Raw genomic sequence first — 27,558 nt, 5'->3', positions numbered from 1 at the left:
CACATTAAAAAGATCATACCCCACGATCAAGTGGGGTTTATCTCAGGAAATCAAGGATTCTTCAATATACACAAATCAATCAATGTGATACACCATATTAACAAATTGAAGGATAAAAACCATATGATAATCTCAATAGATGCAGGAAAAGCTTTTGACAAAATTCAACACCCATTTATGATAAAAACTCTCCAGGAAACAGGCATAGAGGGAACCTACCTCAACATAATAAAGGCCATATATGACAAACCCACAGCCAACATCATTCTCAATGGTGAGAAACTGAAACCATTTCCAGTAAGATCAGGAACAAGAAAAGGTTGCCCACTCTCACCACTATTATTCAACATAGTTTTGGAAGTTTTAGCCACAGCAATCAGAGAAGAAAAAGAAATAAAAGAAATCCAAATCAGAAAAGAAGAAGTAAAACTGTCACTGTTTGCAGATGATGTGATACTATACATAGAGAATCCTAAAGATGTTACCAGAAAACTACTAGAGCTAATCAATGAACTTGGTAGAGTAGCAGGATATAAAATTAATGCACAGAAATCTCTTGCAATCCTATACACTAATGATGAAAAATCTGAAAGAGAAATTAAGGAAACACTCCCATTTACCATTGCAACAAAAAGAATAAAATACCTAGGAATAAACCTACCTAAGGAGACAAAAGACCTGTATGCAGAAAACTATAAGACACTGATGAAAGAAATTAAAGATGATACCAACAGATGGAGGATATACTATGTTCTTGGACTGGAAGAATCAACATTGTGAAAATAACTATACTACCCAAAGCAATGTACAGATTCAGTGCAATCCCTATCAAACTACCAATGGCATTTTTCACAGAACTAGAACAAAAAATTGCACAATTTGTATGGAAACACAAAAGACCCTAAATAGCCAAAACAATCTTGAGAAAGAAAAATAGAGCTGGAGGAATCAGGCTCCCGGACTTCAGACTATACTATAAAGCTACAGTAATCAAGACAGTATGGTACTGGCACAAAAACAGAAATATAGATCAATGGAACAGGATAGAAAGCCCAGAGATAAACCTCCTTTGATAAAGGAGGCAAGAGTATACCATGGAGAAAAGACAGCCTCTTCAATAAGTGGCGCTGGGAAAACTGGACAGCTACATGTAAAAGAATGAAATTAGAACACTTCCTAATACAATACACAAAAATAAACTCAGAATGGATTAAAGACCTAAATGTAAGGCCAGACACTATAAAACTCTCAGAGGAAAACATAGGCAGAACACTCTATGACATAAATCACAGCAAGATCCTTTTTGACTCACCTCCTAGAGTGAAAACAAAAATAAACAAATGGGACCTAATGAAACTTAAAAGCTTTTGCACAGCAAAGGAAACCATAAACAAGACGAAAAGACAACCCTCAGAATGGGAGAAAATATTTGCCAATGAAGCAACTGACAAAGGAAGAATCTCCAAAATATACAAGCAGCTTATGCAGCTCAATATCAAAAAAACAAAAAACCCAATCCAAAAATGGGCAGAAGACCTAAATAGACATTTCTCCAGAGAAGATATACAGATTGCCAACAAACACATGAAAGAATGCTCAACATCACCACTCATTAGAGAAATGCAAATCAAAACTACAATGAGGAAAACAAAAAACAAAAAAAAAACTACAATGAGGTATCACGTCACACCAGTCAGAATGGCCATCACCAAAAAATCTACAAACAATAAATGCTGGAGAGGGTGTGGAGAAAAGGGAACCCTCTTGCACTGTTGGTGGGGAATGTAAATTAATACAGCCACTATGGAGAACAGTATGGAGGTTTCTTAAAAAACTAGAATTACCATATGATCTAGCAATCCCACTACTGGGCATATACCCTGAGAAAATCATAATTCAAAAAGAGTCATGCACCACAATGTTCATTGCAGCACTATTTACAATAGCCAGGACATGGAAGCAACCTAAGTGTCCATAGACAGATGAATGGATAAAGAAGATGTGGCACATATATACAATGGAATATTACTCAGCCATAAAAAGAAATGAAATTGAGTTATTTGCAGTGAGGTGGATGGACCTAGAGACTGTCATACAGAGTGAAGTAAGTCAGAAAGAGAAAAACAAATACCATATGCTAACACATATATATGGAATTAAAAAAAAAATGGTTCTGAAGAACCTAGGGGCAGGACAGGAATAAAGACACAGACATAGAGAATGGACTTGAGGACACAGGGAGGGGGAAGGGTAAGCTGGGAGGAAGTAAGAGAGTAGCCCTGACATATATACACTACCAAATGTAAAATAGATAGCTAGTGGGAAGCAGCTGCACAGCACAGGGAGATCAGCTCAGTGCTTTGTGACCACCTAGAGGGGTGGGATAAGGAGGGTGGGAGGGAGACGCAAGAGGTAGGGGATATGGGGATATACGTATGCATATAGCTGATTCACTTTGTTATACAGCAGAAACTAACACAACACTGTAAAGCAATTATACTCCAATAAAGATGTTAAAATAAATAAATTCATTCATTCCCAGGTCCCTCCCCTGCTGACTCTGATTCAGTTGGTTGGAGATGGGATCAAGGAATCTGTCTTTTTGACAACCTCTCCGATGTGGTTAGTTAGGGTTCTAAATTAGGGTCCAGTGGCAGCAGTGGGAACAAAGAGCAGGTTATGCCAAGCAAAATAAAACTGGAAAAGATTAAATTTTCAACACTACTTATACTTGCTTTTATACACTTCCAGCTTAAAACCCACCAAAACAACCAAATTTGAGTATGGTTTATTAAACTGACATTTTTAACCTAAGGTGGCTTTATTGTGACTCACAGTGTATACACTTTAATTTAGTCTTTTACTTTTGTTTCTAACTGAATCATGAGAGCAAGAGATTTCAGAAGCCTAAGAGGTACCATTCTGTTTTTGGGTACATCTGCTTTAGAGAATGGGTTTAATAACATCTCATGGTAAAGTCTCACTTTAGCCTAATTTTTTAAAAACCCTTGGTTGTATTTTCAAAGAACTTCCAAATTCTGCTTGTTATGTCCTTCAAAGCATGAAATATGCAGTAAAGCAAGTACTATACTTCCCTCAGTAATAAGAATCATGATTTTTTATTTTAAATAAAAGATGGAATAACATAAGTTTTTCTCTTGAAGACAGGTAGAGTGGAACTTAAACTTTCCTCCATCTGTTAAGGCAATCAAAGAAGATAGAAAATCACACACAATTGCAATACATTCTTAAACCTTAACTAATCTGATCACATTCTGGGCTAGAAAATTATACATTGATCTCAGAGGCTGAATGACACAAAACATATTGATGTGCATTAAGCACCAGGGCAAGAGCACTTGATGCTAATAGCAAGAGCACTTGGTGAGAGTCAGAAGACTCTCTGGGAGACCTCAGGCTTTAATTTTATACCTGTGTGATGGGAAATGGGTAGAGAAACAGCAGTAGTTTTCAAACCAGAAGGCTTGAGTTTTTCAGAGGCATTGGTAAGTTTCCACAAATGTTTAATATTAACAGTTTTCTTATTAAAAATATACCTTTGTTTAAAATTTATAAGAAAAACAAAATGCACGCTAAATAGGTTACATAGTAAATTTGAATATATAGACACTACCAACCTGTGCTCTCAAGTTAACTCATCATGGAGCTTCTCCTGCTCACAAATATATGTATTTGAACTTGTAAATGTGTCACTGACTAGGAAGCTTTTTATCTGCTCTAGTCTTTTTCTTTTCTTTTTAATCCAGGACTATATTGGCATAAAGGCTGTGATTACATAAAATCTTTAAATTCTACTGGATGAGAGTACAGATGTTATCAACCCCTCCTTGTACTTGTTCCTATACGATGTGGTTATGGAACAAAACAAAGTAGATTTATTACCCTATAAAATAGCTTGATAATTACAAAATAGAAGTATTTAAGTGTTAAGATACTAACAAATAAAGTGGTAAAAATGTAATCATTTTTGTACTGGGACTGGAAAAGCAATGGCAGAAAAAATTGATGGAATAGTGGATCACAGAAAACACAGGCCTTAAAATGTCATTAGACGTTGTGTAGATAAACACTAGCAGTTAAAATTATGTAAGCATTTTTCAAAACACTATTGGATAATGTTATACAAATTGATACATACTGCTAATTTTATTAGGATGAGGCTTTTAAATTGTAGACCTTCCAGAGTCATTTGCAGACGTATCAGTAGTGATACCAGAATTTATTCTTTTACACTAAAGTTTTCTGACTGATATAAGGCAGTTGTCAAAACAATAGTTAAATAAAATAAGAAATTACTACTATTTCTACCTTAAGTACATCCATTAAATGTAAGTTTATCAACTTGGAAATCTTACTGATATTTAAATAAACTGAATAGCTCAATTTAGGCTTATAACACTGCCATACTTACCACCTCAGATAAAATATTAGTGATGAGTCAAAACAGGATTTGGATTCAAAATGCAAAATAAAATTAATTTTTCTGTGCGAAAATTATGAGTAAAAATCTGGCCTCTGTATTAGTCTGCTCAGGCTGCCATAACAAAATACCATAGACTGGGTGGCTTAAACAACAGAAATTTTTTTTCTCACAGTTTGGGAGACTAGAAGTCCAAGATGGAGGAGCCAGCAGGGTCAGTGTCTGGTGAGGAATCTTTCCTTTGGTAAAAGGCTGCCTTCTCACTGTGCTGTGTCTTTACATGGCGGACAGAGGGAGAAGGCTCTCTGATGTCTCCTCTTTTTTTTTTTTTAATTTATTTATTTATTTTTGGCTGCGCTGGGTCTTTGTTGCTGTGCGTGGGCTTTCTCTAGTTGCGGCGAGCAGGGACTACACTTCGTTGCAGTTCACGGGCTTCTCATTGCGGTGGCTTCTCTTGTTGCAGAGCACAGGCTCTAGGCACGTGGGCTTCAGTAGTTGTGGCATGTGGGCTTCAGTAGTTGTGGCATGTGGGCTCAGTAGTTGTGGCACACGGGCTTACCTGCTCCGTGGCATGTGGGATCTTCCTGGACCAGGGCTCAAACCTGTGTCCCCTGCATTGGCAGGCGGATTGTTAACCACTGCACCACCAGGGAAGTCCTTGATATCTCTTCTTATAAGCACACTAATCCTATTGGAGAAGAGCCCTACCCTAATGTCCTCATTGAATCTTAATTACATCCTTATAGGCCCTACCTCCAAACGCAGTCACATTGGGGGTTAGGGCTTCAATATATGAATGTAGGGGGGACACAATTCAATCCATAGCAGCCCCTGAGGTACCTGATCTTTTAAGAAATAACACTACTGGGGCTTCCCTGGTGGCGCAGTGGTTGGGAGTCTGCCTGCCAATGCAGGGGACACGAGTTCGAGCCCTGGTCTGGGAAGATCCCACATGCCGCGGAGCAACTAGGCCCGTGAGCCACACTTACTGAGCCTGCGTGTCTGGAGCCTGTGCTCCGCAACAAGAGAGGCCGCGATAGTGAGAGGCCCACACACCGCGATGAAGAGTGGCCCCCACTTGCCGCAACTAGAGAAAGCCCTTGCACAGAAACGAAGACCCAACACAGCCATAAATAAATGAATAAATAAATAAATAAACCCAAAAGAAAAAAAAAAAAGAAATAACATTATTGAACAACTCATATGAGATATTATAAGATACATTTATTTTTCTCCAAACAATACAGTTTTTAAACTAGCTGAGAAAACTGTTCATTGATTTCTCCAAAGTGATTACACATCAATTAGGAAAGTAACTCAGCTGTGGCACAAAAATTTACTATCACTACTTTTTTTTTTTTTTGGCCTCACTGTGTGGCTTGTAGGATCTTAGTTCCCAGACCAGGGATCAAACCCGGGGCCCTGGCAGTGAGATTGCTGAGTCCTAACCACTGGACTGCCAGGGAATTCCCTATCACTACTTTTTTGAATATGTGGATCAGTATAACTAAAAAACTTTTTTTGACCAAATGTCAAGATGTTAAAAATAAATCTATTAGTATTTGCAGCTACTTATCCATGTGAATCACAATTTTCCTGACATACTTTTATCTTAAAACCTAATACTAGAAAACTTTCCCCCCAAATCAGGAACAAGACAAGGATACCTGCTTTTGCCACTTCTCAACATAGCACAGGAAGTTCTAACCAAAGCAATTAGGCAAGAAAAAGATATAAAAGGTATCCAAATTGGAAAGGAAAAGGTAAAACTATCTCTATTTAAAGATGACATGATCTTCTATGCAGAAAACCATAAAGATTATACACATACACAAATATACAAACTATTACAGCTAATACATGAATTCTGCAAAGATGCAGGATACAAAACCAACATACAAAAACCAATTATATTTCTATAAACTAGCAATGAAAAATGTAAAAAGGAAACTAAGAAAAACAGTTCCATTTACAATAGCATGAAAAGAATAAAATACTTAGGGATAAATCTAACCAAGGAGGTGAAAGACTTGCACACTGAAAGCTATAAAACACTGCTGAATGAAATTAAAGAAGACCTAAATAAATGGAAAGACTTCCCATGTTCATAGATAGGAAGACTTATCATTGTTAAGATGTCAATACTACCCAAAGCAATCTACAGATACAACACAATTCCTACCAGAATTCCAACAGTTTTTTTTCCACAGAAATAGAGAGTTGATCCTCGAATTCATATGGAATTGCAAGGGGGCCCAAATGGCCAGGACAATCTTGGAAAAGAATAAAGTTGGAGGGCTCAAACTTCCCAACTTTGAAACTCAATACAAAACCACAGTAATTAGAACAGTATGGAACTGGCATAAGGACAGACATATAGACCACTGGAACAGAAGAGAGGGCCCAGAAGTAAACCCTCACAGTAAGATCAATTGATTTTCAAGAAGAGCCCAAGGGTACCATTCATTGGGGAAAGGACTGCTCAAAAAGTCTTTCAGTAGTGGTACTGGGAAAACTAGATATCCTTCTGCAAACAAAAGAAGTTCGGGGACTTCCCTGGTGGTCCAGTGGCTAGGACTCCATGCTTCCACTGCACTTCCACTGCGCATGCCATGCAGTGGGGAAAAAAAGAAAAGAAAAGAAAGAAGTTGGATCCTTACCTCACACCTTATCTAAAAATTAACTCGAAATGGATCAAAGACCTAAACTTAAAAGCTAAAACTATAAAACTCTTAGAAGAAAACAATCCAATGTCTTCTTATTTATTTATTTATTTATTTATTTATTTATTTATTTATTTATTTATGGCTGTGTTGGGTCTTCGTTTCTGTGCGAGGTCTTTCTCTAGTTGCGGCGAGCGGCGGCCACTGTTCATCGCGGTGCGCGGGCCTCTCACTATCGCGGCCTCTCCTGCGGGGAGAGCACAGGCTCCAGATGCGCAGGCTCAGCAATTGTGGCTCACGGGCCTAGTTGCTTCGCGGCATGTGGGATCCTCCCAGACCAGGGCTCGAACCCGTGTCTCCTGCATTGGCAGGCAGACTCTCAACCACTGCACCACCAGGGAAGCCCCTCCAATGTCTTCTTGACATTGGATTTGGCAATGATTTCATGGATATGACACCAAAAGCACAGGGAACAAAAGAAAAAATAGATAAATTGGACTTCATCAAAACTAAGAACTTTGGTGTATCAAAGGATACTATCAAGAAAGTGAGTAGACAACCTACAGAATAAGAGAACATATTTGCAAATCACATATCTAACAAGGGATTCATATCCAGATTATGTAAAGATCTCCTACAACTCAGCAACAACAACAACAATAAACAACACAATTCAAAAAAGTGCAAAGGGCTTAAATAGACATTTCTCCAAAGAAGATATACAAATGGCCAATAAGCACATGAAAAGATATTCAACATCATTAGTCATTAGGGAGATGCAAATCAAAACCACAATGAGAATCCACGTCACACCAATTTGAATGCTTATTATCAAAACAACAAGAAATATCACGTGTCGGTGAGGATTGGGAGAAATTGTGCATTGCTGGTGAGAATGTAAAATGGTGTAGCCACTGTGGAAAACAGTATGGCAATTCCTTAAAAAGTTATACATAGAATTATCATATGATCCAGCAATTTCACTCCTAAGTACATATCCAAGAATCAAAGACAGGGACTCAAACAGATAGTTGTACACCCACGCTTATAGCTGCATTATTCACAACAGCCAAAAGGTGGAAACAACCCACGTGTCCATTGACAGATGAATGGATAAACTAAATATGATATACACACAGTGGCATATTATTCAACTATAGAAAGGAATGAAATTCTGATACACACTACAACATGGATGAACTATGAAAACATCATGCTTAGTGGAATAAGTCAGACACAAAAAGACAAATATTGTATGATTCCACTTATATGTGGTACCTAGAATAGTCAAACGCATAGAGACAGAAAGTAAAACAGTGGTTATTAGGGGCTGGAAGAGGGGGGAATGGGGAGTTGTTTTTTTAGTGGGTAAAATGCTTAAATGTGGGAAGATGAAAAAAGGGAGATAGATACTGGTAATGGTTTTAAAACAATGTGCATATAGTTAATACCACTAAACTGTACATTTAAAATGGTAAATTTTATGTTATTTATATTTTACCACCAAAAAAAGATTTCTCAATTTAAAAAGTGGTTAGAATAGCAAATTTTATGTAATGTATATTTTACTGTAAAAAAGAGAATATTAAACAAAAACCTAGATTTAGTTTCAAGATGAGAGGACTTTAAGGTCCCTTCTAATTATAAAAAATTTTGAGACATCACGATAACAAGGAGAAGAGAGAAAGAGCATCTAGTTGAGGAATAAGATCCTGATTCCTTGTTCTGAATTATGAGTGTAACCTTACCTTTCAAGTGGTTATAAATGGACCAAGAAGTTCTAGCAATGATAGCAAACTCAAATGCCTATAGAGGCCAGGCAGGAAACGTAAGCAGGTGAAGCAAGGCAGCTGGGGATGGTGGTAAATCTGAGTCTACATGCCCTGTCTAAGGAGAGCAGCTGTACCTCTGTCCTGGCAGTAAATCTGAGTCTACATACCCTGTCTAAAGAGAGCAGCTGTACCTCCGTCCTGGCAAACTGTCTTCTTGTTAGAACATGGTCATGGTATTGGGAGGACTTTCCATTTTTAAGTGAAATTGAATTGAGATTTTTATGTTAAATGTTGGCATCTAATTAAAAATATGTATTTTTAACACCGCAAACCAAGAAAACATATCTGCAGGCCAAGGCACGTGCAGTCAGCTGACCACTAGTTTGTGACCTCTTTCATAGCATAAAGGCTGGACCGGAATACAAAAGAAGGAAAGGAAGTACTACTAATCAGATCCTCACCAATGTTTAAAGTTTGCGGGACTTCCCCGGTGGTCCAGTGGTTAAGAATCCGCCTTCCAACACAAGGGACGCAGGTTTGATCCCTGGTCAGGGAACTAAGATCCCACATGCCGTGGGGCAACTAAGCCCGCGTGCCACAACTACTGAGCCCGCACCTCAAAGAAGGACCCCGCATGCCTCAACAAAGATCTCATGTGCTGCAACTAAGACCCAACGAAGCCAAATAAATAAATATTTTAAAAAATTAAGTTTGCATACAGATCATGATCTAAATCTTTCTAATCCTTGTTTAGAAGCACCAGTGGGTATTGAATATTGTTTTAATTAGGTGTTATTTAAAATAGTATAGCTTCGAATGGGTCAGTTTTTAGTTGGGCACTTAGAACATGAAGTTTAGTGCCTTGCATATAGTAGGTGGTCAGTAAGTGGTAGCTACTATTATTTTAAAAGAAGGCGCCTACACAATATTGAAAAGTTAGTGTAAAACAGATTTTCAAAACCAACCCTACACCCAATAAAAGAAATGATAATATAACCCATTCAAAAATCTATCCTCTATGTAGTGATTGGGAAATGGTGAGCCTTCATATTAAATAACAAATAATTTACATATGTTGGGTGCTAGGAATAGTTATTGGCAAAACAAGGTTCTTGCCCTCATAAAGGCTACAATTTAATAAGGGAGATGGACATTACGTAAAGAGTCATCCCAAAAATATTTAGTCAGAAACTGTAATAAATGATGACTGAAAATTACAGCATGCTTTGAAAAGAGTAATGAAAGGATTTAATTCAGATGAGGAAGGGTCATAGGGAAGCCCCCTTTAAGGAGCTGACCTTTAAACTAAGACCTAAAAGGATAAAGAGAGGTCAGCAGCCTAAGGGTATTATGTATGGAGGGTGAGGAGGGTTGGGTGGGAGAGGAGGTTGTGACAAAAGCATTCCAGGAATGCTTGTGTGACATGTGTGACACCTCCAAATAACCAAAATAGAAAAAAGGAAAAATTAAATAGACGGGGGACTTCCCTTGTGGCGCAGTGGTTAAGAATCCACCTGCCAATGAAGGGGACATCAGTTTGAGCCCTGGTCCGGGAAGATCCCAAACATGCCGCGGAGCAACTAAGCCCATGCGCCACAACTACTGAGCCTGCGCTCTAGAGCCTGCGAGCCACAACTACTGAGGCTGAGAGCCGCAACTACTGAAGTCCACGTGCCTAGAGCCCGTGCTCCACAACAAGAGAAGCCACCACAATGAGAAGCCCGCGCACCACAACAAAAGAGTAGCCCCTGCTCACGGCAACTAGAGAAAGCCCGCGTGCAGCAACGAAGACCCAACACAGCCACACACACACAAAAAGATTAAATAGAGGGAAAGATTAAAGTTATTGGAGGTAGAGAGGGGACAGATTTGAGGGGACATCAATTGTCAATGTTCTCCCTGGAGAAAAGATTCTGAAGAAAGAAGTAAAAATGAAAAAATAAGAGAAAATTAGGAATAGAGAAGAAATAAGTAAAATGGGAGCTAGGAAACAGGAACTTGAGGTTGAAGAAAGTATTTGTTTCTTTATTTAACCTGACCACATCAGGTTTCTGGGGAAAATGATGACAGGTGAAGCACTGGTGGGAACAAGTGGAGAGAACCAGCTGCTAGGGGAGACCTCAGGAGTGACGAGATCACACCGAAGGATTTTTGTTTGTTTGTTTAAAAAATTACAAAGGAAACAAATGCTCTTTAATATTTCGGACAAGACAGCCACCCCACTCCTGCAGTAAGCACCGTTAATCCTCACAGAATGGCTTTTAGTGGTGAGGATGAGGATTAGTGACAAGCAAAATCAAGCGGAAGTTTGAGGCAATTACATAGAGAAGTCAGACCAGAAGCTTTATTTCAGCCTAAAATGTCTGCATTTTCCTTTGAGATCACTTCACCCACTATAACGTTCGATATTTTAAGTAATGGGTTTTTATTCTATGGCCATAAAGACCCACTGCAATTCCCTGATTCCCGGAATGTGAACTCCTTTTATAAAAGCAGGGATTTTTTTCCCCCAATCTCTGATTATCAGACCACACACTCCATGAGAGCAAGAATTTCTGTCTAACCCACTCACTGCTTTATCACTAACAACGAATACATAACTGTTTATTGAATGAATAAATACACCTAGACTATGAAGACAAAACCACAGCAAATTCAGAGTAAAACATCAAAGGTGAAAGGGAAAAACAAAAAAAGGAAAGGAAAAAAGGAGGGGAGGGATGAAATTGGAAATATTTTAGCTTCTGGCATTCATTTTTTATTCTTTCTCTCCCACACCCTATACCCAATAAATCTGTAAGTCCTGTAAAACCATCTCCTTAAATAACTTTTCATCTCCATGGCCACTACCTGTGTGATTACAATTGTCTCCTACCTGGTCTCTGGCTTCAGTCTTACTACCTACCTTCCATTCTGGTTTCCATGCTTGTGCCAACGTCATATGTGAAAACACCACACAAATTGATAGGGTTCTACTGTCTTTGGGAGAAAGCATAAACTTTAGAGCACACAAAGCCTTTCGTTACCTGGGGTAGCATGTGTTCAGTCAGTCTAACAGAGTTGTTAAGACTGTGGCCTTTGTGAATGAAATAATGCCATTTGCAGCAATATGGATGGACCTAGAGATTATCATATTAAGAGAAGTAAGTCAGGGTTTCCCTGGTGGCGCAGTGGTTGAGAATCTGCCTGCCAATGCAGGGGACACGGGTTTGAGCCCTGGTCTGGGAAGATCCCACATGCCGCGGAGCCACTAGGCCCGTGAGCCACAATTACTGAGCCTGCGCGTCTGGAGCCTGTGCTCCGCAACAAGAGAGGCCGCGATAGTGAGAGGCCCGCGCACCGCAATGAAGAGTGGCCCCCACTTGCCACAACTAGAGAAAGCCCTCGCACAGAAACAAAGACCCAACACAGCCATAAATAAATAAATAAATAAATAAATAATTTAAAAAAAAAAAAGAGAGAAGTAAGTCAGAAAGAGAAAGACAAATGCCACATGATAGCACTTATATGTGGAATCTAAAATCTGACACAAATGAACTTATTTACGAAACAGACTCATAGACACAGAAAACAAACTTATGGTTACCAAAGGGGAAAGGGGGTTGGGGAGGGATAAATTAGAAGTTTGGGATTAGCAGATACACTACTACATATAAAATAAACAACAAGGTCCTACTGTATAGCACAGGGAACTATATTCAATACCCTGTAATAAACGTAACAGAAAAGAATATGTATATATGTATAACTGAATCACTTTGCTGTACACCAGAAACTAACACAACATCGTAAATCAACTATACTTCAGTTAATAAAAAATGTGGCCTTTGTGAAGACAAGTTTGAATATGAGCTATGCTACTTATAAACTATACAACCTGTGCAAGTCACTTAACTTCTCTCTCAGTTTCTTTATATATAAAACAGGATAATAGTCACACCAACTCATGTTTGTTGTGTGAATGAAATGAATGAATACATGTATAGCATTTTGCTCAGTGGCTGGCACAATAAGCATTCAGCATCATTTTCTGTTGCCACATTGTTCTTCTTACCATTTTCCAAAGGAACTGTGATGTTTCATGTCATCATACTTTCAAAAATATTTTTTCTTTTTAGAATGTACTCCTTCTTTGCTTAACAGCTTTCTGCTACTCCAAGATCCATCCTAATTGTCTTTACTTCTTTAGAGCCTTCCCCAACTTCTGCAGGAAGAACTATTTCTTTCCTTGTGCTATCACTGACTCATACAGGCTTTACTAATCACTTATACCCTAAGGAAACTACTTCTAGGCTACTCTGTTTCTTCTCCCGCAATGTGAGCTCTCTGAGGGCAAGCATTGTCATTTACTTATCTTTATTTCCAGCATTTCATACACTCTCTGATGGAGAACACATTACACATGAAAAACATAATACTGTCTCGAGTCAGCTCTCTGGCTTCTTTGTCATTCATTGGTCACACACTTATAGGTGTGTGACCTAGACCAGTTATTTAACTTTCAAAATCTCAGTTTTATTTTCTGTGCAAAGGAGATAATAAAAGTATCTACCTAATACACAGGATTAGAAAAATGAGATAATCTACATAGGAAGCACTTAATAAATATTAACTGCTATTATTTTCATTATTTTCATTTCTGATGCTGTATTTTATAACTAGAAATTCCATTTAGATCTTTCTAATATCTTCCATTTATCTCCTAATCATATTCATATTTTGCTTTACATACTTGAGCACATCTATATGACTTTAAATAACTGTCTAAAGGTCCTTGCTAGCTAATTCCCCCATCTCTGTCTTTTCTGAGTCTGTGTTTCTATTGATTTATTTTTCTCCTGGTTATGGGTCATATCTTCCTGCTTCCTGTAATTTTTAGTTGGATGCCAGACTTTGTGAATTTTATGTTGTTGAGTGCTGGATTTTGTTGAATTCCTTTAAGGAGTATTGAATTTTGTTCTGGTATATGCAGTTACTTGCAGATCAGTTTAATGCTTAAGCTGCTGAGGACTCTATCCAATGCCCAGTGTATTTTGAGGTTTCTCTACTCTAGATGGTAGAAGTGTGAACTAGCCTTGTGAGTACTCCAAGAATTGTCTGGCCTACTGTTTTCTAGTGGTTCTTTTTCCAACCCACACATGTGCAGAGTTTGTAGTCAAAGACTCAAATACCTCCTTGCAGCTCTCCGGAGCTAAGTGAGCAATGCCCTTCTCTCTGGTACTTGGCCTTGCAAATACTAGCCACCTTGGCCTCCCTAAACCCCAGCCTCTGCCTCTTCAACTCAGTTAAACCACCAACTCTTTGATGATCTCCCTGTACTGCCACTTGGTAACTGCCTCTCAGGGACCATAGTTCCACACTGACTGTTGGTCCAATGTCTGAAACAGTTGTTTCAGATACTTTGTCTGACTTTCTAGTTGCTTATAGCAGGAGGACAATTCCCTTAGTATCATTATTTTATTAAATGAAATATATATATTCATTGGTAAAAGCACAAAGCTCAAAACTAAATTCTCATAAACTGAAAATAAACTGTGGACAAAAGCTCTTTTGAGCCAATATCCCTAAATAGAAGTAAAGATTTACTTCAAGGGAATTTCAATCTTTGCCAACTTGGAAAATTTAGATTAATATTTCTGTATTGAAAAAAATACCAAAGTGAGAAGTTGAATTTTAAAGGCTTATTACATTTGAGCAGATCTTTTTGCTTCCAAGAGTCTGAAGTTGTCTAGATAGCAAGAGACTCACTACAGTTTTCATGAGGTTACTTGAAATTCAGACACAGGGAAATTAGCATCATTCAATACTCAGTCATACAGGAATGACATTGCATCTCTGTACTTGCTAAAAACTGGGATAAAATATTTCTTGCCAGAAGGAATCAAGGTCCTTAGTTTTCTACAGGTGGCTTCACTTTAAGATATGTTACGCTGGAACCCAGCTCATCTTTTGCTACCTCCCAGAAGAGTTTGTTTCCTCTTGATAATGCTACAATATGTACATAATGTTCTAAGGAAGTTATCTGCAGGAGAACAATATAATAGTAGCTCCACTGAGTAGGTGTCTGGTACTTGGCATTCTAATTGAAAAAATGGGACTTAATAAATACTTTCCTTTGGAATCTTGCCTCTGAGTGTTTTTGCTCATTCTGGATTAAAACTGGAGACTGACACATTCTGGGACTGAAAGATTTTCTGAAGTTTCCTCGAGGAAACTGAGAATATATTAAAACTATTTAACCAAAGATCTTAGGATCACCTAGACCCAAATGTTGCATTTGGTGTTTAAGAAATCAAGGACTTCCCTGGTGGCGCAGTGGTTGAGAATCTGCCTGCCAATGCAGGGGACATGGGTTCGAGCCCTGGTCTGGGAAGATCCCACATGCCACGGAGCAACTAGACCCGTGAGCCACAACTACTGAGCCTGCGCGTCTGTAGCCTGTGCTCCGCAACAAGAAAGGCCGTGATAGTGAGAGGCCCGCGCAATGTGATGAAGAGTGGCCCCGGCTTGCTGCAACTGGAGAAAGCCCTCGCACAGAAACGAAGACCCAACACAGCCAAAAATAAATAAATAAATAAAATTTAAAAAAAAAAGATCAGAGACTGTCTGATTAAGAAGCATGACAATAAATATCCAGTATAAAATCTAGGTCCTACTGGTGGCACAGGAGAAATAGGGAGAACTTGGAGCTGCTTCCTCTCAGCAGCTGGATGAATCACTGGCAGCTGCTATAAGAAAGATAAAGAAAACCACATCTGCTTAGAGTCCACCACTATATGGATCCCTTGTGATAATAAATAAATTACTGAAGAGGCCCCACTTGTAAGTCATGAAAAGAATTAAGGATATCTGAAGATTATTTTCCATAGTTATCTCCATGTGCTATTTCACAGAAACCAGCTCTATCTATATGCACCATTCTTTGATATAATGAGTATTTAATATATATTTGCTGACTGGTTAAGGGACAGAGAAAGGATTAGGAAAGACAGGTTCTGATGAAATAGTACAAAATTCATCTATACACTCACAGCTCCCAGTTTTGTTTATGTGGAGACCAACAAGATAGTTTTTCTGAGCTAGTTCACTTAAAATTGAGTTCACATTGATTTTCGACTACTAGTCATATATTTTGTAAAGAAGATGATGCTATTATCAATACACTTGCACAATAGTGTAATTGAGATGGATGATCTCTAGAGTTACTTGTCAATAGTAGAAATAGCATATTAGTAAATCTGGGTTCTATTTCCAACTTTGCTACTGTGCAATCCTTCTGCAAGTTACACAATTTTGTTATTTATAAAATGGGCACAATAATATCTACCATACCTATTTCTTAGGATAGTGAAATGATCTAATCAGAAACTAGGTAGAAGGAGTTTTAGCAAAAAAGTTTCAGTAGCTATATATAAAGTCGCAGTAGCATCAGTTAGAGCAGCGTAGGGGATCCTGCAAATTCAATGAAAGCAGGGAGCATACCTATTTTCTTACTATAACCCCAGCACCAGGCACATGGTAAGTCTACCAGATGTATTTGTTGAATGAATGAGGAAATAGTTTAGGCCTTCCTCTACTTTAAGTTAGGTTTACTATAGAAACTGTCAAAGATATTCGATACTTATTTGGAAAAACATAATATGAAGATGGGAATAAGAACAGGCCTTTGAAAACAGACGTGAACACAGGTTTTGATGTAGAGAGTCTATATCTGAAAATTTTGGAGCAATTTAATCTATTTTAATATTCTGAATGTAAGAATTTAGTGCCATTTGTTAAAAAGAAGCTCTCAATAAGGGTCTTTCACCTTTCACATCACCAAAATAAAGTCTCAGTAAACACATTTTTGATCGGTGTTTTTCTTAATATTTTCCTTGGGTTATAATCATAAGATGCTGAACCAACAATATGCAAATTGATTCTAAGTTTCATTTGTTATTAAATGGGAATTACAGTAGCTACCACAGAGAGACGTTGTGAAGATTAAATGAATTACTGCACATAGATCTCAGAGTTACACTTGGATCTTAATAAGTGCTTCAGTGACGGTGATGGTGATGGTGATAATAATATTGATGGCAGTATCTCTGACACAAGACAGATAGCTCCTTAAAAGGTGTTCCTAGAGCCTTGAAGAGTATGCACTAAAACAGTATTTATACTGAGCAAAAGAAAGAAGTTTGGAGGGAATAAAGGAAGGCAAGAAAAGAATTTGGGAAGACTTACCGCCATTTTTGCCTACAGTTCGGAAGCATCTCCAGAAGGCCCGTAAGAATGATGCCCTATTGTGAGGGGTGGCTTGGATGAAGCTGAATTCCCGAAAAAGAATGTGAGTTCCCTGACATACACTGTTAAAACTGCAAAGAGAAAAATCAAGAAATCATCATTAGATGGATAGTTACAGAAGGCTAGAATTAGAATGAAAAGTCAAGAATATATAGAACAACTGTCCAAAAGGAGAAAAAAAGATTTTTTTTCAAAAAAAAACTTTTTTAGTTCAAAAAAACTCTGAACTATAGATTAGACCAAGTCCTTCTATGAGGAATTCTCTTCACATAACTATATCTCTTTGAAAACTCTTGGAGTCCAATTCCTCTGAGTGCTTCCCACCTCATACACACACACATGCACAGACACACACACACACACACACACACTGAGGAAGTTTTTTTTTTTTTTTTTTTTTTTTCACTGAGGAAGTTTTAATCAGTCATTAGAGCATCTCAAATAGAGGGAAATCTTTGTCTTTAGCTGGATGACACTGGCACTCGTATCTTTTGGGAGAATACTTCTCCCTCTACCCCACTTGAAATTTATGTTTCCTTAAAGATATTCTTTTTGTATTCTCTCTGACCTATATCAGCTGTCTTAAGAACAACATGGCTTATGGGAACATAATTGGATTGTCTGTTCCAGTTTGGGGGTGGTGTTGTATACCTCTCTGACAATAACGTTAGAGGAAAATCCATGTGCCAAAGGATATAAAAGGTTCCAGACAGACACTAAAGGCAAATAAGAAAAACAAGGGTAGAAAGCGGCCCCTGAATGAGAGTATGAAGTAAAGCCCTAGGGCCCAAGTGAGTCATTGTTTAAGCTGGGCTGGGGAAGGGGAAAAAATATACTCCATTGCCTTTGGGTGCTTCTGCCAAAGAAATAAAGGCTGTAGAGCCTGGTGTAATCTAAAAATGGAAAATCCACCAAAGAATAGGCAATTATCCAGTAATCATCACTACCAAAGGCAGACTTCTGGTTCCAGAAAACTCCTAAAGTCCCTGACAAGTAAATCATGAGTGGAAAATATGTTAATCTTTGTAGAGAAGCAGACATTAAACTGAAGATGGCAAGCAACAGAGGGATAGTGGTAATTCCAAGTGTCACTTTTCATTTGTTTAGCATTTAAAGGGGGAAAAAATTCTAAATCTCTGAATTGAACAGGAAAAAATTTCAGGAGCCATATAATCCATTTTCCTTTTCCCTGAACAAGTTCAGAGGGAAGTGTTTAACCTGTCTTTAACATAGAGTATATTATCACTTAGGATAAAATTAGCCTCCTTCTGTCAATATTAACAACACTGTATGAAAAAGCAAATTACATACCCTTCTTCCCCCATGGAAAGCCAGCATAGAAATCTAAGGTACTATGAGGAAGTATGAGGCCAAGAATTAGGAGAGAGATTTTTAAAAAGCAACGAAAGTGTTAACCTAATTACGCAGTTTGCAGTGCTGTTGTCTTGAGTAAAGGAAAATGAGAAATAAAGCAAATGAGCTGTTACAGGTAAATGGAGTAGGCCACATTTCTAGCAAATGAAGTCTAGCAAATGATAACATTCTAGCCTAAATTTATGAAGCTACCCAGTAAAGAATTAGTCCCAAAGTGTGCTACACAACCCCCAGGGGAAAAATGCTGGTGTCTAGGTCATGGTCTAGGCTGTAAAGGAACTAATACTCGTGAAATTATATCCTTAGTGTAGCTTTTAAAAAATATCTTTTTTTAAGCTAGGGAGTAATTTATGCATTGAAGAATCTAGCTGAGCCTCATTATATAAATGAATAGAATATACATAAGAATTTATAAAATAGGAATTTTATACAACAAACTGATAGGGCAAAGTCTTACAATACTGAATATAAAAAGACGTAAATTGTATTTACACTACTGCCTTTAGATAATTCATACCAATAAAACTCACATTTAATTAAAAATAAAAATAATTAGAAATGTTTGATTAGTATGGAGCTAATCAGATGATCAGTTGATCATGTAGCTGATCAGTATGGAGATCAGAATCATTACCTAAAGAGTTAATAGACAATCTTAGTATAACCAGTGAAATTCTTTTAGATAAGATGGCTGTAAAGAAAAAGCAGAAAACACGATTGCTCAAAGCTTTAGTGTTTCTCTTCAACCTGAAATATCTTTTTCCTACCTCCATCTCTTAAAATTCTATCCATCTCAAATACCATGTTTTGCATGAAATCTTTTCCTGATTCCACCCACCACAGCCAATTCCCATCATATCTCACTTATAACTCTCTAATGGTACTCACAATTTGCTGCCTTGTTTTAAAGTTACTGGACATATTTCCTCTATTAGACTCTATACAGTAATCAATTAGGCTGCACTCATCTTTGTCTCCATTGCATTACCTAACACATAGTAGATACTGCTCCATAAATGTCTGTGGTAGTTGATTTAGAAAGAAAAGAAAAAAACAGATGAATAACACCAGGCAGAAAGTATCAGGATTTATGTTTGTAACTAGCCATACTAGTGATACTGAAAGTCAAATTTCTACCATCTTTTTAAAAGTCCAGGACTTTGGTCTGATATTAGTATTGTAATTAGTATTGTAATACTGCAATACCAGCTTTTTTTTTTTTTAGTAGTATTTGCCTGGCATATCTTTTTCTATGCTTTTAATTTCAATCTTTTTGGGTAATTTTTAAAAGATACTTCTCTTGTGAGTGCTATACAGCTGGATTTGGTTTTTTACCCAATCTTACATTCTCTGTATTTTAGTAAGTTTTTAATATATTTGATTAATTTCTGCCATCTTATTTTGTCTTTTTTTTTTAAAATAAATTTATTCATTTATTTATTTTTGGCTGCATTGGGTCTTCGTTGCTGCATGCGGACTTTCTCTAGTTGCGGCGAGCAGGGGCTACTCTTTGTTGTGGTGCATGGGCTTCTCATTGCAGTGGCTTCTCTTGTTGCGGAGCATGGGCTCTAGGTGCGCAGGCTTCAGTAGTTGTGGCTCGCAGGCTCAGCAGTTATGGCTCGGGGGCTCTAGAGCGCAGGCTCAGTAGCTGTGGCGCATGGGCTTAGTTGCTCCACGGCATGTGGGATCTTTCCAGACTGGGGCTCGAACCCGCATCCCCTGCATTGGCAGGCAGATTCTTAACCACTGCGCCACCAGGGAAGCCCTTATTCTGTCTTTTTAAAAAAAATATTTATTTATTTGGCTGTTCTGGGTCTTAGCTGCAGCACACGGGATCTTCGTTGTCGCATGTGGGATCTTTGTTGCGGCATGCAGGATCTTTAGTTGTGGCATGCAGGATCCAGTTCCCCGGGATCGCACTGGACCACCAGGGAAGTCCCTTATTTTGTCTTTTCTGTGAACTGTTATTCTTTGACTTTTTTTCTCTTTTCCTACTTTTTAGTGTGTTAGTAAAGTTTTTAAAAAATATCACCCCCCCATTAGTTTGGAAGCTATGACAGAATCTGTAATCTTTTAGTATTTCTCTTAAATTTAACATACATATTTAGCTATACATTTTTTAAATGTCAAATTAATCATCTTTATCACTCTCCAAAACAAGGAACAAAGTACACTTAAATAACTTATTAGCACTCTTCTCATCTTCTGATACTATTTTCTAGAATTTGAATTCTACCTTTTTTTTAATTGAAAAACTTTTTTTATTGTGGTAAGATATATATAATATTTATCATTTTAACCATTCATAATATTTATCATTTTAACCACTGTAAATGTCCAATTCAGTGGCATTAAACATATTCACAATCCTATGTAACCATCATCACTATCTATATCCAAAACTTTGTCATCATCCCCAACAAAAACTCTGTATCCATTTAAAAAATGACTCCCCCTTCTAGCCTCCTCCCAGACTCTGGTAACCTCTATTCTACTTTCTGTCTCAATGAATTTGCCTATTCTAGGTACCTCATTTAAATGGAATCATACAATGTTTGTCCTTCTATTTCTGGATAATTCACTAAGCATAATGTCTTCAAGGTCCACCCATGTTGTGGAATACGTCAAATTTCACTCCATTTTAAGACTGAATAGCATTCCATTGCATGTATATACCACATTTTGTTTATCCATTCATTTGTCAGTGGACACTTGGGTTGTTTCTACCTTTTGACTGCTGTGAAAAATGCTATGAACTTGGGTGTACAAATATCTGTTCATGTCCCTCTTTTCAATTCCTTTTTGATACATGCCAAGGAGTAGAATTGCTGCATCAAAGAGTAGTTCTAGGGCTTCCCTGGTGGTGCAGTGGTTAAGAATCTGCCTGCCAATGCAGGGGACACAGGTTCGAGCCCTGGTCTGGGAGGATCCCACATGCTGCGGAGCAACTAAGCCCGTGAGCCACAACTACTGAGCCTGCGCGTCTGGAGCCTGTGCTCCGCAACGGGAGAGGCCGCGACAGTGAGAGGCCCGCGCACCGCGATGAGGAGTGGCCCCCGCTCTCCACAGCTGGAGAAAGCCCTCGCACAGAAACGAAGACCCAACACAGCCAAAAATAAATATAAATAAATAAATAAATAAATAAATAAATAAATAAATAAAATTAAAAAAAAAAAAAAGAAGAGTAGTTCTAAGTTTAATGTTTTGAGAAACCACCAAACTGTTTTCCACGGTGTCTGTACCATTTTATATTCTCACCAGCAATGCAGAAGGGTTCCAATTTCTTCATGTTCTTGTCAACATCTGTGATTCCACCACCTCTTTTTTATTTTTGGCTGTGCTGTGCAGCATGCGGGATCTTAGTTCCCTGACCAGGGATTGAACCCGTGTCCCCTGCTATGGAAGCATGGAGTCTTTTTTAAAAAAATAAATTTATTTATTTATTTATTTTTGGCTGTGTTGGGTCTTTGTTGCTGCGCGTGGGCTTTCTCTAGTTGTGGCGAGCGGGCGCTACTCTTCATTGTGGTGCGTGGGCTTCTCATTGCAGTGGCTTCTCTTGTTGAGGAGCACGGGCTCTAGGTGCGCGGGCTTCAGTAGTTGTGGCTCGCAGGCACTAGAGCACAGGCTCAGTAGTTGTGGCGCATTGGCTTAGTCGCTCCACAGCATGTGGGATCTTCCCGGACCAGGACTCGAACCCATGTCCCCTGCATTAGCAGGCAGATTCTTAACCACTGCTCCACCAAGGAAGCCCCAGAAGCATGGAGCTTTAACCACTGGACCTCCAAGGAAGTCCCAACCACCATCTACTTTTTTAATAGCTCTCTTAGCAGGTGTGAAGAGGTATCTCATTGTGGTATTGATTTGCATTTCCCTGATGACTAATGATGTTGAATATCTTTTCATGGGCTCATTAGCCATTTGGATATCTTCTTTAGAAAAATGCCTAGTTAAGCCCTTTGTCCTTTTTTGAATTGTGTTGTTCATTTTTTGTTGCTGCTGAGTTGTAAGAGATCTTTACATAATCTGGATATGAATCCCTTATTAGATATGTGATTTGCAAATATGTACTCTCATTCTGTAGGTTGTCTTCTCACTTTCTTGATAGTATCCTTTGATGTACAAAAGTTCTTAATTTTGATGAAGTCCAATTTATCTATTTTTTCTTTTGTTCCCTGTGCTTTTGGTGTCATATCCATGAAATCATGGCCAAATCCAATGTCAAGAAGACACTGGATTGTTTTCTTCTAAGAGTTTTATAGTTTTAGCTCTAAGTTTAGGTCCTTGATGCATTTTGGGTTAATTTTTATATAAGATGTGAGGTAAGTGTTCTTTCCTTTGCAGATAGGTATCCAGTTTTCCCAGCACCACTTGTTGAAAGGCTTTTTGAGCAGTCCTTTCCCCAGTGAATGGTACCCTTGGCCCCCTTCTTAAAATCAATTGATCTTACATATGAGGGTTTACTTCTGGGGTCTCTCTTCTATTCCAGTGGTCTATATGTCTGTCCTTAAGCCAGTTCCACACTGTTCCAATTACTGTGGCTTTGTATTGAGTTTCAAAGTTGGGAAGTTTGAGCCCTCCAACTTTATTCTTCTTTTTCAAGATTGTTCTGGCTATTTGAGGCCCTTGCAATTCCACATGAATCTGAGGATTGGTTGTTCTATTTCTGTGAAAAAAAGCTGTTGTAATTCTGGTAGGGATTGTGTTGTATTTGTAGACTGCTTTGGGAAGTACTGACATCTTAACAATGTTAAGTCCTCCTTTCCAAGAACATGGGATGTCTTTCCAGTTAGTTAGCTCTTCTTTAATTTCATTCAGCAGTGTTTTACAGTTTTCACTGTGCAAGTCTTTCATCTCTTTGGTTAGATTTATTTCTAAGTACTTAATTCTTTTAGATGCTGTTGTAAGTAGAATTACTTTCTTAATGTCTTTTTTGGATTGTTGATTGCTGGAATAAAAACACAACTGATCCTGCCTCTGTGTATCCTGCATCTTTACTGAATTCATTTATTAGCTCTAGTAGCTTTTTTGTGGATTCTTTGGGATTTTCTGTACGTAGGATCATGTCATCTGCAAACAGATAATTTTACCTCTTCCCTTCCAATTTGGATGTCTTTTATTTCTTTTGACTCTACTTTTTTTTTAATGTAAAAAATAGTTATTAATTTTTAGTCAATAGTTAATTAAGTTTACCAACATTTCATACCAATTTTTATCCTCATTACTATTTTTTGCTCCTTCTCTCTTGGTTCAATTATTTTCTTGCTGAAGTTCATCCTCTAAGAAATGTCCATTTTAATTTTTTGGATTTGACACCAAAAGCAAAGGCAACAAAAGAAAAAATAAACAAGTGGGACTACATCAAATTAAAGTTTCTGCACAGTAAAGGAAACCAGCAACAAAATGAAAAGGCAGCCTACTGAATGGGAGAAAATATTTCAAATCATATTCTGATAAGGGGTTAATATCAAACTATATAAAAAACTCATACAACTCAATAGTAAACAAAAAAACAAAAAACCAATCTGATTAAAAAATAGGCAGAAGATTGGAATAGACATTTTCCCAAAGAAGTCAAACAGATGGCTAACAGGTACATGAAAAGGTGCTCAACAGCACTAATCATCAGGAAAATGCAAATCAAAACCACAATGAGACATCACCTCACACCTGTTAGAATGGATATTTTTAAAAAGGCAAGAAATCACGAGTGTTGGCAAGGATGTGGAGAAAAGAAAACACTTGTGCACTGTTGATGGAAATGTAAATTGGTGCAGCCACTATGGAAAGCAGTATGGAGGTTCCTCAAAAAATTAAAAATAGAACTACCATATGATCCAGCAATTCCACTTCTGAGTATTTATCTAAAGAACTGCTCAAAAAGATATCTGCACCCCCATGTTCATTGCAGGATTATTTATAGAAACCAAGATATAGATGTAAGCTAAGTGTCCACTGATGGATGAAGTGATGATAGAGAAAATGTGATATATATACACAGTGGAATATTATTTGGCCATAAAAAAGAAGGAAATCTTGCCATTTGTGACAACAAGAATGGACAATGGGGGCATTCTGCTAAGTGAAATAAGACAGAGAAAGACAAATACTGTATGATCTCACTTATATGAAGAATCTGAAAAACAAAACAAAACAACAAAAAAACAAGCTCATAGATACAGAGAACAGACTGATGGTTGCCAGAGGCAACCGTTTTGGGGGATGGGCAAAATGGGTGAGGGGGGTCAAAAGGTACAAACTTCCAGTTATAAATAAGTCATGGGGATGTGATGTACACCATGTGACTATAGTTAATAATACTGGCACATTTAAAAGCTGCTAAGAGAGTAAATCTAAAAAGTTCTCATCACAAGAAAAAAATTCTGTAACTATGTGTGGTGATGAATAATAACTAGGCTTACTGTGGTGATCATTTCACAATATATACAAATACCAAATCATTATGTTGTACACCTGAAACTAATATAACATTGTATGTCAATTATACCTCAAGATAAAAAAAAAAAAAGAAAAAAATTGAAAGAAAAAAAAGGTCCATTTCACAACATATATGTATGTCAAGTCATTATGCTGTACACCTTAAATTTATATAGTGTTGTATGTCAATTATATCTCAGTAAAACTGGGGGAAAAAGTTGGAAATTATTCAAGAAAAAAAGTAAAGAAAGAATGGTCCACAATCACTTATCTGAAATCCTTGGGACCTCTCTGTTTTGGAACGGACAAATTTTTGGATTTTATAAAGGCAACACGTTGGACAAACTAGCTGTGATATAACACATCCACTGGGGCCGGGGAAGCAGCCCACAGTCAAGCATATTAAAATTTCCACAGTGAAACATATAGTCACACTAGGTAGGATAAATAAAGACCAAAGACAGCCTCATAAACTAGTTCAGGTCAAGTGTGCCCACAAATGAGTTTGCTGAAAACTTACCAAAAAAACCTTGTTTTTTAAGCTTTTTTGATTTCTGAATTGTTAATTTCTGAATACTCATAGACCTGTCATTTACACAAAAGTCTGTGGGCAGTAAATACTCCTGCTTTTCATCTTCCTGAAAATATCTTTATTTTACCCTCTGGAGTTATGATTTAACCAGGTGGAGAATTCTGGATTGCCATTTATCTTCCCTCAGCACTTTAAAGACACTACTTCATTGTCATCTGGCACCTATCATTGTTGTCAAGACGCCAGCAGTCAAACTCCTGACATTCTTGATGGAGTTAATCATTCTTATCATTCATATAAGCTATTTTCTTTATCGTTAATGTTCTGCAGATTCTACAATGTGTCTACCATGTAGGTTTATTTTTGTTTATCTTGCTCAGGACTTTCACCTGACTTATGTATTTTGTCAAATCTGTAAAGTTCTCAGCCAGTATCTTTTAAGATATTGCTTCTTTGCCATTTTCTCTATCCTTTTCTTCTAAATCTCCTGTTAGATATACATTGTTGCCTCTCAGTGTCTCTCACTGGTCCTTTTATAGTTTTTATCTCTTGATCTTTGTGTTACACTTAGTATTATCTTCTAAATTATGAATTCTCTATTCTATTATGTCTGGTCTAGAGTTCATTCTCTCTCAGTTTTTAAAAAATTCAATTAACTTTTTTACTTCTAGAACTTTCAATTCGTCTTTTAAGGCTTATACATGGCTTTGTTTCAGTTTGCCTGTTCTTGTTTCCCAATTTTTGTTCTCTCTTTATTTATTTATTTTTTTATTGAAGTATAATTGATTTACAATGTTGTGTTAGTTTCTCATATACAGCAAAGTGATTCAGATATATATATGTATGTATTCTTTTCTATTATAGGTTATTACAAGATATTGAATACAGTTCCCTGAGTTATACAGTACAACCCTTGTTGTTTATCTATATTTTGTTCTCTTTTTATATTACTACTGTTCCTTCTTTTTTCTCCCTGAGGATCCTAAACTTCATTTCAAAATCAATTTAAAATAATTAATTAACTTTATTTTCTCTGGAGTAAATTTATATTTCAATTGCTGGGTTTATTGGCTCTTTTTCTTAGCATCAGTTTTCCTTATATGTTTTGGAATTGCAGTGTGCAAACTCATCTTAAGTGGCAGGCTTTATTCTCTCTACTTGTTTATTCTCTCACTGTCTCCTGGAGACAGATCCTAGTTCAGAACTAGGTCTTATATTGGATGACTTAAGACTCCATTCCTGATGATACTGGGGATATCACAGAGACCACAGAGACTATCACTGAATCTCTGAGTAGCTTAGACCTGAGTAGCAAGACTAAGTCCTGACTACAAGGGTGTCTGCTTCCTCTTGTACTCCCAGGTTTTATATAAGCCATTTCCCAGATAGCAATAATAAGTTTTTTTGAATCCCCTTTAAAGGGGTGGAGGAAGAAAAGTCTGGCTTTAGTCTCTTGCCCTGTGTGTGACACTTTTAGTCTTTACTATTCCATGAGAAATGAGCACTTAGTTACCTATGCTTGCTTCTGAACCCAGAGCAGAGGAGGCCTAAGGTTTTAGTCCCATTAACACTGTGGTTTTGTTTAGTTCCTGGTCTATAGGTGAATTTATATTGATTTTACACATGGCTATATCCTTTAAATTTTCTCTCAGAAAATTTTATCATTACCGTGTGTTTGGAATGGATAGGAGGACCAAATCACAAACACTGCAAGCCACTATGACCAGAAATCCAAAACAAACTTTCTACCTGCATAAAAATGTACCTTCTTGTTAATTTTTCATTGTATTTAACTAAACTGTAATGTTCTTTAATAGTCATGAATCTTGAGAACAAATTAGTGGTTACCAGAGGGGAGAGGGGTAGACAGAGGGGCAAAATAAGTGGAGGGGATTCAGAGGTACAAACAACTAGGTATAAAATAAATAAGTTATAAGGATGTAACATACAACACAGGGAATATAGTCAATGTTTTATAATAACTTTGTATGAAGTGTAATCTATAAAATATCGAATTACTATGCTGTACATCTGAAACTAATATAATATTGTAAA

General features: G+C 37.4%; 1 protein-coding gene across 2 annotated transcripts in view; it reads right to left on the bottom strand.

Annotated features, from left to right (window-relative positions):
* C8H11orf49 (chromosome 8 C11orf49 homolog) overlaps positions 1-27,558 on the bottom strand; it is a 199,904-nt gene that overhangs the window by 101,375 nt on the left and 70,971 nt on the right. For both annotated transcript variants that reach the window (XM_036859614.1, XM_036859615.1), the window contains exon 3: positions 17,103-17,233. In XM_036859614.1, the coding sequence (XP_036715509.1) occupies positions 17,103-17,233 (131 nt within the window). The remainder of the gene's footprint in view (positions 1-17,102; positions 17,234-27,558) is intronic.

This window comes from Balaenoptera musculus, chromosome 8, assembly GCF_009873245.2.
Source record: "Balaenoptera musculus isolate JJ_BM4_2016_0621 chromosome 8, mBalMus1.pri.v3, whole genome shotgun sequence".
In the NCBI taxonomy this organism is placed as follows: Eukaryota; Metazoa; Chordata; class Mammalia; order Artiodactyla; family Balaenopteridae; genus Balaenoptera; species Balaenoptera musculus.
Note: the sequence above shows the minus strand (reverse complement) of the source record. Positions and strands in the feature narration are given on the sequence as shown.